Below are 16,094 nucleotides of genomic sequence, written 5' to 3' on the forward strand. Positions count from 1 at the left end.
GCTTCTGCTCTTGTGATTAGAAGGCGAGGCTCACAGGTAACAATTGTGGCTCTTTCCTTCCTATTGTTGACTCTGCACTGGTTCCAGTTTTGCCTCTTATCTACCTAACATAGGGAAGATGAATTCATTTATGCTCAGTCACTTGGTAAGGATGTTTGGCCCAAGAAATTTGAAGTTCCTTCTTGCTGGGGTATTTGAGGAGTCTGACATGTGGTATGGAAGAGCAGAACAATAGAAATAGTTAAGAAAAATACCATGCAATATATGTTGCATAAATGTCCCTAAAACTTCATTATAAATAGTGTTAATAGCATGATTTTATATAGTATTTTGTACTTTTTATTTGCTTAATTCTCCATATGCATGTGTTTGTGAGTTGTGCAATGAAAAAGAATAATTAATGTTTTATTTAAGTGAAGCATATTGTTAAAAATAATATTTTTATATGTGAAAGTTAGCTATGGAGATGATTTTTAATTTTAAATTTATCCTGTATTCATTTATTTATTTGGAAGCTATCTTTATTTTTCTCCTATGTGACATAGACTGGGTAATTAAAATGAGAATTTTCATGCACAGGATTTAACAAGTCAATGTTTATAAAAAGGCTCATCTTTTAAAAAGAAATTAAAAGGACCAGGACTTAGAATTAGGAATAAAATCTTCTAATTGTTTTTCTGTTACACATATTAGGGCATTTTTAAATGTTTCATCTCAAATGTTTTTGAGTGCTTACTGTGTACAGTATACTTTTCTGGCTTTGACATTTGTAGTTAATTGTCTTATGATGCCCTTATAATGAAAGTGATATGTGAAGTAGCAAAACATTGGGGATACTAAATTATTTGTGGGAGGTATTTCTCCAAATGGCATATTAAGTACCAAATTCAGGGAAGATTTCAAAGAACTGTCTTGGACTTGCCAAAACAAACATAGGAGGAATAATCAAAACATGGGGATAATCTCTGTGAAAAGCATAACAAAATAAATCTCACAAATCAAGTGATAAAACAACTCAAGAGCGGAAAGCATTCTGGGAAGCAAATTTAAAGCTAATACACATAAACACTGAAAAATTTAGGCTTAGGATCTGTTATAGGAAGACTGGATGTTTAGGAAATATTTATTTTCTGCCTGATAATTTTAGCTGTGGAATCAACTCAGAAAAAATACCGTCACTACAATTTTCCCCTGTGAGTTTAGTTATTTAGGTACAAAATACTTTACAATGCATGATTGTAGGAATAGATTAGTTGATATGTCAGGAAGCAGATAGTATTATTGTTACTCTTATAGTTAGAATTATTTGAATTATTACTATGTTAAAATACTCAAACCTAAATAGTGATAATATCCAAATCTGCTTTATGCGTAGCTATTTTTTTTAATCACATTTGTTTCTGAAGTCAACTTTCTGAATCTAGCTGAGAAATATTGTTCTGAGTTGTCTAGCCAATGTGTCTTTAATTGTATATAAACATAGACAACAGTGGTAGAATGATTATAGGACTTATAATCATTAGCTTGCATCTCAATTCTTGTAACTTTATTTAGAGTGTTTAGGAAAGGACTCTAGAGACTTACAAGTGGCATAAACTAAAGGGCAAAGAACATTGTAACATAAAATGGTATACTTATGTTAAGGAATAGTCTTCTACAATAGATTAATCATGATATGAATTATAAATATTTTACATACTAATTATATTAGTTTGTGGAGATAAAACACCATATGAAGTGTTCCCAGCACACTCAGCAAGATAGATGCTCTTTGCATGTTAATTGATTTGCTTCTTTAAGGCTGATGTTCATGAATCCCTGAAGATGACAGAAATTATTATCATGTTATTGTACATTTCTGATCTTTGTAACAGGTCAACACCTATCTTTCCCCATGAGTTCCTCTTCTTTGGATCATGTCTTGAGTACTTGACACATTAGGGTGGTAAAATAGAGAACAATATCTGAAATAAGGAGGAACCCTAAGATAAAAGTAATGGGTTCAAAAAATTATATCGAATAACACTTGATAGAATTGTGTTTGGTGTTCAAGTAAGATAAGGCATAGATGTATCCTCACTTCTTTTTTCAGTACTGTGACTGTTTCATTTACCTTAGATGCTGTGTTTGCTAGAGTGTACCTCCTGTGGTAGAACTTTGCAGATGTTCATTCCATCGCCACAAGTCATATAGCTAGAGCAGTATAGTTACTTAGTAAATATATAGTGAGTGTAGGTGGAAATAAAATGATTGAGGTTTGTATAGTTTTTAAAAAATGTGATTTATATTCTTTTCTTTCCTAAACAGACTAAATGAGATGATAAAAATACTTGGAGTCACATTCTGATCTTAAGTGACTCAAATTCAGTATGGAAAAAGTGGAACCGTAGAGGCTTTTGATCCAGAGCAACTTGTATTTGAAAAACATGTCTGGTTGCTGTTGTATTAGCATTTGGCCCAACTTTTGTGTTTAAATGTTTTTTTATTGTGAAAATATCATACAAAGGGTTTATAATTACATGGGCAAGATAATGAGTACATTTTTTAATCAAGCATTGTTGCCTCCTCCTTTGTTTCCCCTTCCCATCCCTTCCCATCCCATCCTCCCACCTCATCCCTCACCCCCGCCTGCCAAAGTTGTAAAGTTCGTTTTTCGACATAATGTCTTGTACATCTCATTGTTGCAATGGGTCCACCTGTATCCCTATTTAAACAATTTGTTTTTCCCTTCCCCTCCACAAATTATACCAACATCAGATACAGTGAAAGCAGGGGTTATACCGTGGGGGAGGGACATACAAAGCAGCAAAGAAATCATCTTATAAATGTGTTAGAAACAATTGCATGAGAGCAAAAACATTTGAATACTTATCTTGGGGTTCATTTCGCCTAACATCACTTATCTGACCTTTTCTGCTTGTCTCAGACATAAACTAGTTATTGCAAATGGGTAAGATTCGACAAGATGTCATAGCACTAGGGTGATGGTGGTGAAGACTCAATGAAATGATGCATGACAAGAATCTTGTATTACACATGCTTCCTTGTTTTCTTTTGAATATTATATTTAGTTGTTAATTGACATTCTTATTGTGGTAATGTAAAGATTTTATTATCAAAAGGTGAGAAAGCCTTGGTTTTCTTTCATCCGTCTCTGTTTTTTCCTTTCATCTTTCACTTTTTAAATGATACTTGGAGTTTAAACTCAAAAATTTCATTGCCTATGTAGGACACTATACCTGCTAAAAGTTCTGAGTGGTTGGTATTAAGAAAATTTTTAGTAAAGGACTCCAGCCCTAAAAGAATGTTAGCATAAATTTAAAACAGTTATGTATGCATTAAAATTTGCAAACTATATGTACATATATTTGATAGTGTTTGTAACCTGTTTTCCTCTTTTCCTTTGTTGTTATAAACACATTTACAGAGTGTCTCTTATGGGTTAGTAACTGTGCCAGATAACAGGACTTAAGACACTGGAATAATTTGTGTTACCTGAATTTAAGTGGCACTTTTAGGTAAAGAAGCTCGATAAGTGTTGTGTAATTTGCCTCCTTAAGCATCTGTGAGACAGATCAGAGTGCCTGATGACTGCATTATGGATAAATGTTAAGAACTAGCCATGTGCTGAGATATTGCTCACATGGCAGCTCCTTTCTGCACACACTTTGTCTGTCTTGTCATGTATTGCAGAAAGATAGCCCACTTGTAGACAGTGCTTTCCTGGCTAATATGATAAACATGGGAGAGGATAAACAGAACTACCTGAGTAAGTAAATGATGATGCTCTATACCATAGGACAGTTTGGGGCAAACTGGATTCTCTAACTGCCTAAAAATTACTCATCAGAAGAACTTAGGAGATAAAATACCTGTATCCCCTTTCTTTCAGATACAACGTTCATCTTGGATTTTAATTATTTAGTAAAAGGATACATTTTATTGTGCAGTTTCTTGAAGGTTTTCAAAAATTTATAGCATTTCAACTTGAAGTAGGAATGTTAAGATGAAGTAACAGACAAATAATCATGTTAAAATGAGTTTTGTAAATTGATGATTAATGAATATTAGAATTCAATTATTTTTTCTACACAAGTTCCACAAATTAAAACTATGTTGAAATCAGTTTAGCACTGGTGACTCAGGCATGTAATCATAGCTACTCAATAGGGTACCTTGTTCAAGGATCATGGTTCATGACAGCCTGGGGAGGAAAGTCCATGAGATTCTTATCTCCAGTTAAGCACTAAAAAAGCTGGAAGTAGAGTTGTGGCTCAAGTAGAAGCGTGCTAGTCTTGAGTATTAAAAAAGTTCAGGGACAGTACCTATACCCCAGGACTGGCATGAATGCATACATGCACACACACACACACACACACACACACACACACACACACACACACACACACACACACACACACACACACACACACACACACACACACACAGTTGAAATCTAAGAATTGCAGTGTTTGAGAGCAATGTTCATTTCAGTGAGGTTAAGTACTGTAAAGATGCTTGGAAGTGATAAAATGAAAAAAGCTTTTGCATTGTTCTTCTCCAGGTTCATTAGACAATTCTGTCAGGCCACTGGGCCTTACTCGCAGCCCTAGCATCTGATTGAAGCCAATATCATATCTTTTCTCCACTCTGCTGTTTTTCTGTGAGTCTCTACAATGTGTTTTCCATTCATTAATCTATTTAAAATATTCTATTCTGGTGTGTGTTTAAAGAAATCCCCGGTATTTTGCAACTGAATATAATAAACTTGTGTCAACTTTGCCCTAAGAAATAAAATAAAAATAAATAAATAAAAATTCTCAAGGGGCACAAATAAAAATAACACAAGAGATTGTATATACAGTTTCAAAATTAATACGAGAATCTTGCCTTGGTTTTATTGTGACAGAACAATCAATGAAATATATTAAAAAACATATGCCTTAGGGGGAGTATATACAGAGTATTGCTACATGTAGAACTATGCTGTCCTTGAACTTACTGCATAGCCTAGGCTGGCTCCAGTCCTCCTGCCTTTGCCTCCTGAGTGATATAATTATATGTGTATGCTACTATGCCTGATAATTGTTTAGAATATGGTAGGCAACTTGATGTTAAAAGGCAAAAGCAAAAAAATAAAAAACAAAACTATACAGGTATATTGAATAAAATAAAATAAAAATCATCTCAATTACATCTGTATATTAATCACTCCCTCTTACCATAAAACCTAACATTATTTTCCTATTTTAAAAAGTCCCATGTGTTTTTCCAGTTTTTTTACTTCCTTGTTGAACAAAGCGTTCCAGTTCTTTATTCAGTTCCTCAACCTGACAATTGTTTTCTTTGTTTTAATTTTCCATTGTATATCTGGCACTTGAACCTATTGCCTTGCAAATGATAGGTGCTTGGTAGATATGTGCTAATATGAGTACCAACATGTGAATAGTGACTCATGAATAATTATTGGTGATTCTCTCTCTATATATGTATAGATATAGATAGATAGATAGACATATATTTGTATTGAAAACATTTTCTGTAAGGGATATATAGTTATTAATAACTAAAAGAAGTGCAGTAGTGGTATTTCAGAGTTTCAGAATTGGACAGCAAGTGCAATTGTGCTAATCAAGATGAATTTAGAAATTAGGTTATCATAAACAAGTCAAACACCTGTTTGGGAAAATCAGTTAGGCAAGCTTTTGTATATAAATGGTCAAGGAATAAGAACAACAGTGAGATGAATGAAGAGGGCAAGAGGTGGAAAATGCAGGCAAGAATCAAATGAATATCCTGCAAAATTAAGAAAGAGGGAACGGGTGGGTGGGAAGGGATGGGTGAGAATATTGAAAGAGGTGACATTGATCAAGATACATTGTATTCACAACTACTTTGTTAAATGACAGCTTCTTTGGATAACTACTTAAAGATTAAGAAAAACACACAAAAAACGGTGAGATAATGATGCTTGGCCCTGGTGGTTCATATCTCTAATCCTTGCTTATTCTTGAGGCTGAGCTCCTGAGTAGCATGGTTTGAGGCTAGCTAAGCAAGAATATTTCACTAAGCTCTCTTTTAAACATAACCAATAAAATGCAGGGTGAATATGTGGCTGGAGTGGTAGAATACCAGATTAGTGAGCATAAATCCTTGAGTTTAAACCTCAGTACCAATAATAGCAATAGCAAAAATGGGTAATCATCCTGAGTCATATGAATCTGTCACAAGAGGAGCAAAGTGAGAGGAAAGTGGAACAAAGTGACATAGCTGGATGAATTTAAGCTTTCGTCAAATACTTACTGAAACCAATCAGGTCATTTTTTAAGAATGAATAACATAATTCAGTCTGATATCTGTGAACTATGTACTTTGTCCAGTTAGGTGATAAGTGTTTTCAGGAGTAATGGGATCTGTTGAATAGATTTCATGGGTTAATAGTGAGAAAACATTGTTCATGATGGGTTATTTATTACTAGAGTATATGGTAGTTGTTGGAGTATTGAATATTTTCCCCTTGTGTCTCTGTTTTATGGTCCTTCCTTATCACATAAGATATAACAGTGTGCATCTTGATGATAATGCTTACAGCCCCACAAGGCTTAGGTATATTTTAGCTCCATTTTCTCTTTTATATATTAAGTAAATAGGGTAAAAAATACTAGGTTACTCAAATGAAGCGGAAGACAGCAAATTCACTAATCTTTGAATTTCATTGTGTTGAATGGTTTTGGAATTCTTTAAGCAAATTATGATTCAAATCAACATTCAGTATGAACCAAAACAATTGAAACACGTCTGTAGATACTACCCCAGTTGCATAAAATAATGTTAATGTTCTTGCAGCATTAAACCATTTGGGTTAGACAATTATAGTAGCAACATACTCATACTTTGAGTAAAATGGTAAGCTAATGAGATAGATGTTAATTTGAATTTCGAAGACATTTTAAATATAAGTTTCTTTTACAGAGACAAAAATTACAATTTGAAGCCTTCTGGTGGTCTAAAAACAGCTTAATTCTGTAGTAGCTTGGTAATAAGTACTAATCCAGCTTATGCAGTGATTGTAGTATGTCATGTTTGTGAAAGATTGCTCAACTGCTTTCTCTGGGTTTTATGTTAATTTAAAAATATTAAACATAAAACCTTATAACATCTTCATGCTGAGATAAACTGTTCAATTTAACTTGTGCTCAAGCAGCAGCTGTCAGGAATTATCTTGTTCCTAGTGGTTTTTGCTGTCACCTTGTGCCCTTTGCTGCCAGAGACACACTGTAGGGTGATAAAGCACACCTTGTTAGGATTTATTGCGTAAATAATAGCAGAGGCATGGTGAACACTGGAAGCTTAGGGGTTAGCTGATGGTTGAGAGATGCCATTAATGGTATAATTATCAACTTTTAAAATCTGGTGATCGGGAAGAAGTAAAAATTGCCTGAAGATAGGTAATTCCTGAAATCCTTTCAGTGGGAATGCTCAATGCTTCTTTTGGGATATCGAGCTAAAGATTTGAGAAATTACTCATTTACCAGTTTTACTTAGAAATGAATAAACAAAGAGGAAATAATTTTTAGCAATAATAGAGATAAACAAGGGCTGATTCAAGTTTGTCATAAAATATAATTAATTATCTTTTAATGATTAAATCGTAGTATTGCTATAGGCAGTCAATCGCAAATGGTGAATTTTATGAACATCATTTTCATTTTTCTTCTAAATATATTGCATTCTATTTTGGTAGTTGTTTTGAAGTTTCACCTTTCAGTTTAGATTTTTAAATTATGAATCAGCTGGTGGATGAGCTGAGACCAGAGCGTCTAGTCAGAGTGGAATAAAAGTATGGTCTTAGATAAACAGTTACTTCAGATGGTTCACCATCAAGAACATCTTCATGTAGGAAATTGACCATTGAATGATGACCTAAAATATGTACATGATGCATTTTTTGTTTATGGAATGTAGAATTTCTTTCCTTCCATTTACCACCATTTCATTCCTGTTCTCACAAATCTATACATATATTGATTTGTACCTTGCCAAAATTTTACCATAAGACTTTTTTTCTTGTGCTAAGCCTTTTCTATCCTTATTTTTTAAAGTTTTTTTATTTGTGAAAATACTGTACAGAGGGGCTACAATTATATGAGCAAGGTAATGAGTACATTTCTTATCAAGCATTGTTGCCTACTCCTTTGTTTCCTCCTTTGTTTCCTGCCTTCCCATCCCCCCACCCCCCCAAAGTTGTAAAGTTCATTTTTCAACATAACATCTTGTACTTCTGATTGTTGCAATGGATCCACCTGTATCCCTATTTAAACAATTTGTTTTTCCCTTCCCCTCCACAAATTATACCAACATCAAATACAGTGAAAGCAGGGGTTATACCATGGGAGAGGGACATACGAAGCAACAAAGAAATCATCTTATAAATATGTTAGAAACAATAGCAAGAAAGAAAAATCTTTTTTTTTTTTTTTTTTGTTGGTCGCTTTTCTTGAACTCTTCAGCTCAAGACGAACACTCTACCACTTGAGCCACAGTGCCACTTCTGGTTTTCTGGGTTAATTGGAGATAAGGGTCTCATGGATTTTCCTGCCTGGGCTGGCTTTGAACTGTGATCCTCAGATTTCAGCCCTCTGAGTAGCTAGGATTACAGCTAGGATTACAGATCTGAGCCAACAGCACCTGGCAAGGACAATGACTTTGTACACTTAATTCACTCACATTAATTAATCGTTAATGTATTTGTACATTTTTATTATTTGTATAAACATATACATATGAATATGTGAGCTGTAGTTTTTCTTACTGAACACCTTAAGACTTAGCTGCAGACATCATGATATTTCAAATAAATAATTTGACTTAACTCCTAAAAGAATCATGTATATTTTCCCATAACTATAATAAAAATAGTATACTTAGTGAAAGTTAAGATTGATAACAATTTACAATCTTATATTTGACTCATGTTCTAATTTTCTCTGACACTATTCTTTTTCTTCTTTACCTATTGAATATCCATTCAAGGAATGAATATTATTTTGGAGCCTCTTTATTTTCCATTATTCTAGGTATTTTTTCTTTTATGTTACTGGCATTTTTGGAGCTCCAGCCCAGTGAATTTACATAATATTTATATGATCATTTCCTTACCACCAAATTAGATCAGGCATATTTAATAGATATATTGCATCAATGATTTATGTCTTTCTTAATGTATCATTTTGGGGAATATATAATTTCACTTTGTCCTATTATAGTACATAGTAAATTTTATCAGTTCATTAAGTGGGTATCTACTAGATTTCTCCAACATAAAAGGTACTATTTTTCTTTATAGTTAGTAACTGTCATATAGGGGCTGAGTTTAATGTATTTTTCTGTCTTGTATGTGAAAATCATTGAGCTTACTCAGGACTTAATGATTTAAAAATACTGAGTCCTTTCTGATAATAGTGTATGTTGCGGGGTGGGGGCGGGGGCAGGGAGGGAGGGAATAAAAAGAGAGGGAAAGACAACTCAGTAATTAGATGCAGATATCCATCTATTCCCTTCTAAGGAGACTATTGATTGGTTGAAAGAAATATATTGTTATTTTCTTTGCTAAGGATGGGATTTATAGGTAACCAAATACCTTAATTTTCCATAAAATTTCAATAGCAGTTTTAGAAAGGCTTATATTTGATAGAATATGGACTATCTTTAGACACAACAGTATATTATTTGACCATAGTTTTCCTTTTGCTTTAGTGGGATATGGACAAATATTAAAAAAATACACTTTCTTTGTAAGGTATTTCTCTTACGAAGAGTAAAACTGTAATATTGCAATGTGGTTTAAAAGGGATTGCTGGCCTTTGGTCTTGTGTGCTTCTTACAGCTCAGGAGAAGGCACCATTAGCCATCCAGTAATGGAAAAGAAAAGGTTTTTAAATATACAAATATTATAGGCTACTTTTAAAAAAGGATGAAAAATCATGCCAAGAGAGGAAACCACACTGATAAGTCTATTGCATAAATCAAAAGGGTTTATGTCATAACATGAACATGTGCCATTCCTGCTCATATATTGAATTTCAGTAGTTGGTTGCATAAAGGAGTAAAGTGTGATGAAACTGGCAAGCAAAGTATTCCCCAGTCAGCCTTATCTTTGTTCCATTTGTCCTTCAGATAGAGCTTTTCTTGGCTTTTTCAATAAAATCCATCCAGCTTTTTCTTCTTTTTTCTTTTTTTTTTCTCCCCCTTTTTGCATCTCTCAGTAACTGAGCTATGAAGACCAATGAGATTCAGGGCTTTTATAGTTCTTAGCAGCTGGTCTTTAAGAGATCAAAACTTAGAATGCTGTAACATGGTATTAAGGCTCAACTATTGATGTGTCCCTATTGGGAATATGTTCTTCTTGGGGTGGGCAGAAGAAAGACTAGAGAATAGCAAACAATGACCCTTCAAGCATGTTTAGGAAAGTAAACCTTAATTTCTTTGTTTCCTAGGATCCTCTTTGCAAGCTCAGTGCTTAACCTGACTGAACTGACTGCCCTTCGGCCTGACCTTGGGAAATTAAAAAAGATCCTGTACTTCCATGAAAATCAATTGGTATATCCTGTAAAGAAATGTCAAGAGAGGGATTTTCAGTATGGCTACAACCAAATTCTTTCATGGTAGGTAGATTGTATCGTATTTAGCTCTTTGTCGTCTTTTTCTTTAAAGATACTTAATGTTTTTCAATTTAGAGACCTACTGTACTTTATAAATACTTTAACATAGCTAGCTGTAGATACTTAAACATTCCTTCCCTGGTAATAAGTACTTGTGCTTCTGTAGTATACACAATATCATAGCATGAATACATGAATGTAACAATCTAATTATATAATGAATTATCTAACTATTGTGTACAGCATTCAAAATAGAATCAAAAGGTTGACAAATAACTTTGATCCTTGCTTTCCTGATTTACTATTTAAGGCTCTTCACTTTTAGCAACAGTAGTCAACTCATACTCACCAGGAACTTTTACTGTGTTCAGCCAAAGTTAAAAAAGAAATTTACCAGGCTGGGAAGGTGGCTTAGTGGTAGAGTGCTTGCTTTTCATGCATGGGCCCTAGGTTCCATTCCTCAGCACCACATAAGCAGAAAAAGCCGGAAGTAATGCTGTGGCTCAAGTGGTAGGTGCTAGCCTTGAGCTGAAAAGCTGAGGGACAGCGCCCAGGCCCAGATTTTAGGCCCCACAACCGGCAAAAAAAAAGAAAAAGAAATTTACAATGCTGGATCCTGGTAGCTTGTGCTTGTAATCTTAAGTACTGAGGAGGCTGAGATCTGAGGTTTATGGTTTGAAGCCATCCTGGGCAGGCAAGTCCATGAGACTCTGATTTCCAGGTAACTACCAAAAAACCAAAAGTGGTTCTGTGGTTGAAGTGGTAGAGAGCTAGCCTTGAGCAAAAAAGCTCAGGAACAGTGTTCAGGCCCTGAGTTTGAGCTCCAAGACTGGCATGTGCACACATGGGTGCTTGCACACATACACACAACACACACACACACACACACACAGAAATAAAAATGAAAGCAAAACAAAATCTTGTCCTTTTTTTCTTGTGTTTGTTTACAAGATAGGAAAGAATGGAAAATGAAGCTTTCAATGTTTTTATTTTTGTTGTTGTTGTTTCTTTTATTGAACCTTTTGAAATGATATAGCTTTAAAATACATTTCAAAGGTGAGGGTCTTTTTCTGTTATACCATCCACAAAGTGTATATCCTGATGATTAGTTAATGAAGGAAGTTTAATAACTGCCCTGGTAAAATTGAACCAGTCTGGCAGTGATTGGGTACATTTAACTCACCTTTATTAACAGTTATTACCTATTAGAATTGATGATGTGTTTAAACAGATCGTCAGCTATTGCAAGTGTGCTTGATATTTTGGTTGGCATAGAAAAATAGCTACATGGTAATAATTCTGTGTTTTGAGCATTTTGTAAATGTTTCCCTGCAATCATTTTTACAAGCTGCTTCAATTGTGAAGTAGCAGTGCTATCAAAATAGTGTGGAACTGTTTCACGTCAAATGTCTCATAAAATAATCGTCTTAAAATTTCATAATAAAATTAAAATACTTTATTTTATGCTGAAACAGAGAAACAAAATATGTTTTAAAATGAAAAGAAGCATTTTGTGCTTTATCAATATGGAAAACATTTGTAATATTCTTATGATTTCTTGAATTAGCTTCATTCTTTTCTTCAGATAGTGTGTGTTTTATCACCCCTGAGAAATCACTAGGAAAAAAAAATTAAGCCTATTTTTCCTTTTATGGGTAGCTTTAAAGTTGATGGAAGTTACAACCACTCATATCAGGCAGGAAATGTACCAAAAAGACTATTTCTGTAAACTATCTTACATCTTTAACTTAAAAGCCTAAATTTTTTGAAATGTAAGTAGATGGAATGCATGCTCTTTGAGGGCAGATATTATAATTACGATTTTCTTACTGCTCCTTACTTTCTTTCATTAAAAAAAAGGTTTTACTCATAGAAAATTTGCACTCCAAAAGCTTGCATGTGAGTGTTGAGCATTTCTCTTCTCAAGAGTGTAAACTGATAGACAAGCTAGGAGAGAAAGAAATGGGCTTCATCATCTTTGGCTTCTTAATGGGAAAAATGGTTTACAGTTGTCTAGAGGAAAAATAAGAGTGTCAGAAAGCAATACTGCTCCAGTTCCCCTTGAGAAGTATGACTCCTGCTTCCTCAAATGTTTCTTTAGGTTTTATTTATGTATTTATTTATTTATTTTGCTGACTTCTGATTTTGTTGGCATTGTCAAGATTTCTTCCTGGCTATGTGGCAGTTAAGGACTTTAAGGCTAACTGACATAGGAACTCACCTTAATCAGAGGTTTCAGTAACCCTCTGACTTACGAACACATGTCATAACTATATATTCTGGCCTGTGGGTCGCTATTACAATATGTGGTAAATGATGAAAACAGACTAGCTGTAAAACATCTTTCAACTTTTGGTATATTATTATATTGGTTTCCTGATTACTTACTGTTGTGTCAGCACTTCTGTGACATTCTTTTGTATTATCTGTGTTATAATAACATCTATTCTCCAAATTTATACCAAGAAGCAACAAAAAAGACAAAAAATAAAACCAAATTTGTATATAGCAAATTTGTATGCGTTTTTTTTCATTTTACTAGGTATTAATTATGACAGATATTCCTGTCTCAGTAAATATGATGTAAACAAAATAGAGGATAAGCTAAAATCTATCCTCTCTAAGCTCTACTTATTTTTGTGTATTTTACATTCTTGTTTTCAGTGTTATTCATGTGTCATTTTTAGTGTAAAATAAGATTGTTTTGTCTATTTAATCTTAAATACCTTCTTTTGGAAGTGTTTGTATATATTTATTGCGATCCAGTAACCCTGAATAGTTGATTAAATGAAATAAGATTTTTTTTGAAATCAACTGATTAATTTACTATACCAATATTGTCTCATAAAGTCATGATACTATACATTTAGGTTTCATATACCGCTTCCATGGCTATCATTGTATTTGTTGGTGTCTATGAAAATGTTTTAGGCAACCTATTTTGTCACACTTATGATATAAATATTTGCCGTCATATTTTCATATACCAGTACATTGTATGTTAGTTTTACTTTTATAGTATTAAGGGGAAGAATACAGTCTGTTTGATAGATAAATGATAACATCATCCTTCCTGTGTAGGTCAAGAATTTTATAAAAAGTAACACAATTTCTTAAAGGGATAAAGGAAAGGCTAAAGTAGAAAAGACCAACCAAATAGTACTGAAGATATCAAGGTCGAGTACGAAAACATCTTTGAATTAGTTTTGATGGTGGTAGGAACACACCAAACAGGTGTATATATGAAGATAGTGTACAGAGTGGTTACAGTTACATGAGTAAGGTAATGAGTACATTTTCTGTCAAGCATTATAACTTCCTCCTTTGTGTTTCATCTACAATCCCTTCCCTCCCCATCTCCCCAACTCCTCCCCTACCTCCACAACTTGTAAAGTTCGTTTACAACATAGTGTCTTGTACTTCTCATTGTTACAATACGTCAACTGTATCCTTGTTTCAGCATTTTGTTATTTCCCTTCCCCTCCCCAAATTAGAATAATGTATATAGAAGAGACAGAGCACCAGAATCAAATACAGTGAAAACAGGGTTTATACCACAGGGTGGGGGCGAGGGGGGGGTAAGAGCATACAAAAGAAAGAAAGAAAGAAACAAAATCACATAGTACATTAAAAACAACAATGACAAAGACAAAATCTCTTGTGTCCCTATCTTGGGGTTCATTTCACTTAACATCATCTTATATGGTCATTTGTACATAGTTTTGACCTTTTCTGTTTGTCTGGTAAGATTATCCTACATGTATACTAGTTATTGCAAATAAGGGAAATCATGGGACTTATGTTTCTTTGGGTCTGGTTTACTTCACTTAATATAATTTTTTCTAAGTCTTTCCATTTCTTAACAGTTTTTTCTTAGTAGTATAGTGTACACCATTGGAGAAACTCAGTGAGAGAAACTGGGCTACTGTCCTTAGTGTTGTTGATAATATTGAAAGATCTTGGCATCCTGAGGAAATATGCTTTGTTTTGAAGTCTTACATAATTTCCACTAAATTGTTTAATTTTTCTGTTACCTTTCCCAGTAGTACCATCAACCTCAACTTCCCATGATACGATATTGACAACTAACTTATCCATTAGCATTGGATTGATAGATACTGATGGGAACTACAGTATTTATTGTAAACTTAAGATGCAGTGTTAACTCTGATTTGCACACAGGCCTTAGGCTTGTAAAGTAACTTGAAATGAATCTGATCTCATCATTTGTACTTCTTGTTTCCATTTACAGCCTAGTGGCTGATTTGGTGGTATTCAACTCAGTTTTTAATATGGAGTCATTTCTCACTTCTATTGGAAAATTTATGAAGCTGATTCCAGATCATAGACCCAAGGATCTGGAAAACATCATCAGACCCAAGTGCCAAGTTATTTACTTTCCCATCAGATTTCCTGATGTGAGCAGGTTAGTGCGTTCAACTCTGTTTTTAATATTGTGGCGTAAATTATTTCTCTAATGTATAGAAATTGATATTCTTGCAAATTTTAACTTTTCATCATAAGCATGGTTAGAGAATAGAGTTTGATCTCTCTATACTGTGATTTTCAGATTTTTAAGTTATCACATGTCCAACCTCAATGGGTAGTTCAGATACTGAGTTCTTCAGCCCTTTGGTTTTTAACACTTACTGTTTGTTTCTTATTTATAGTTTTGTTAGACAAATCATTGTCTAGCACATTTCTCTCTTTTTACCTTTAGCTTAGGCCTGTTGTTTCAAAATGCATAATAACTCTTCTAAATCAATTAATCTTATTTCATGGATAATTTTAATTTCTTATGCTGCATTCTTTTTCTTTTTCCTTTTTTGTTAATATACTAATATATTATAAATTATTTCAATAAAGAGGTAAAACTTCCAAATTGAGTTGCAAATGCATTGAATTGCCATTTCTTTTTCTTAGTACTAAGGACATTTTTATTACCTTTGATACCAGGCCCACCTTGAATTACCAGTGGATGATGTGACTCAAAGAGAACATTCTGGAATTCTTTTTCACTTTGATTAAAGCTAGGAAAACTATTATTACTACCAGTAACAATATTTCTTTCTTGTGAGTAGGAAGTATATTCAGTGGGACTCACACTATCTGGGCATGCTAGTATGAGTATAAATGGGTCCTTAAATGGAATTTAGGGACAGCTGTTTCTTCCCTGTCTCTTAAATGAAGACTGTTTATGATTTAATGTCCATGCATGACATGCAAGAGGTTAGCATTAATTTCTATGTTCTACACTTAATTCACCCAGATTTTGCTGTAGGGGTAGAGTCTTTATGTTTACCAAATATTGATTTATTGGAGTGTCTCACTAGTTAATATTTTACTAAAAATTCTGCTCCACTTGGAGCAGACCACTTGGCCCAATTCTTATTTATGGATTACAGAAAACAGAGGCTCAGAGAAATAGAGACA

At 33.8% G+C, this 16,094-nt stretch overlaps 1 protein-coding gene across 7 annotated transcripts in view; it reads left to right on the plus strand.

The window, feature by feature from the left end:
• Positions 1 to 16,094, plus strand: part of Gtdc1 (glycosyltransferase-like domain containing 1) — a 286,433-nt gene that overhangs the window by 79,893 nt on the left and 190,446 nt on the right. For all 7 annotated transcript variants that reach the window (XM_013030075.1, XM_013030080.1, XM_013030076.1 and 4 more), the window contains 2 exons: positions 10,497 to 10,664; positions 14,914 to 15,087. In XM_013030075.1, the coding sequence (XP_012885529.1) occupies positions 10,497 to 10,664; positions 14,914 to 15,087 (342 nt within the window). The remainder of the gene's footprint in view (positions 1 to 10,496; positions 10,665 to 14,913; positions 15,088 to 16,094) is intronic.

The sequence above is a fragment of the Dipodomys ordii genome, unplaced genomic scaffold (assembly GCF_000151885.1).
Source record: "Dipodomys ordii isolate 6190 unplaced genomic scaffold, Dord_2.0 Scaffold126, whole genome shotgun sequence".
Classification (NCBI taxonomy): domain Eukaryota; kingdom Metazoa; phylum Chordata; class Mammalia; order Rodentia; family Heteromyidae; genus Dipodomys; species Dipodomys ordii.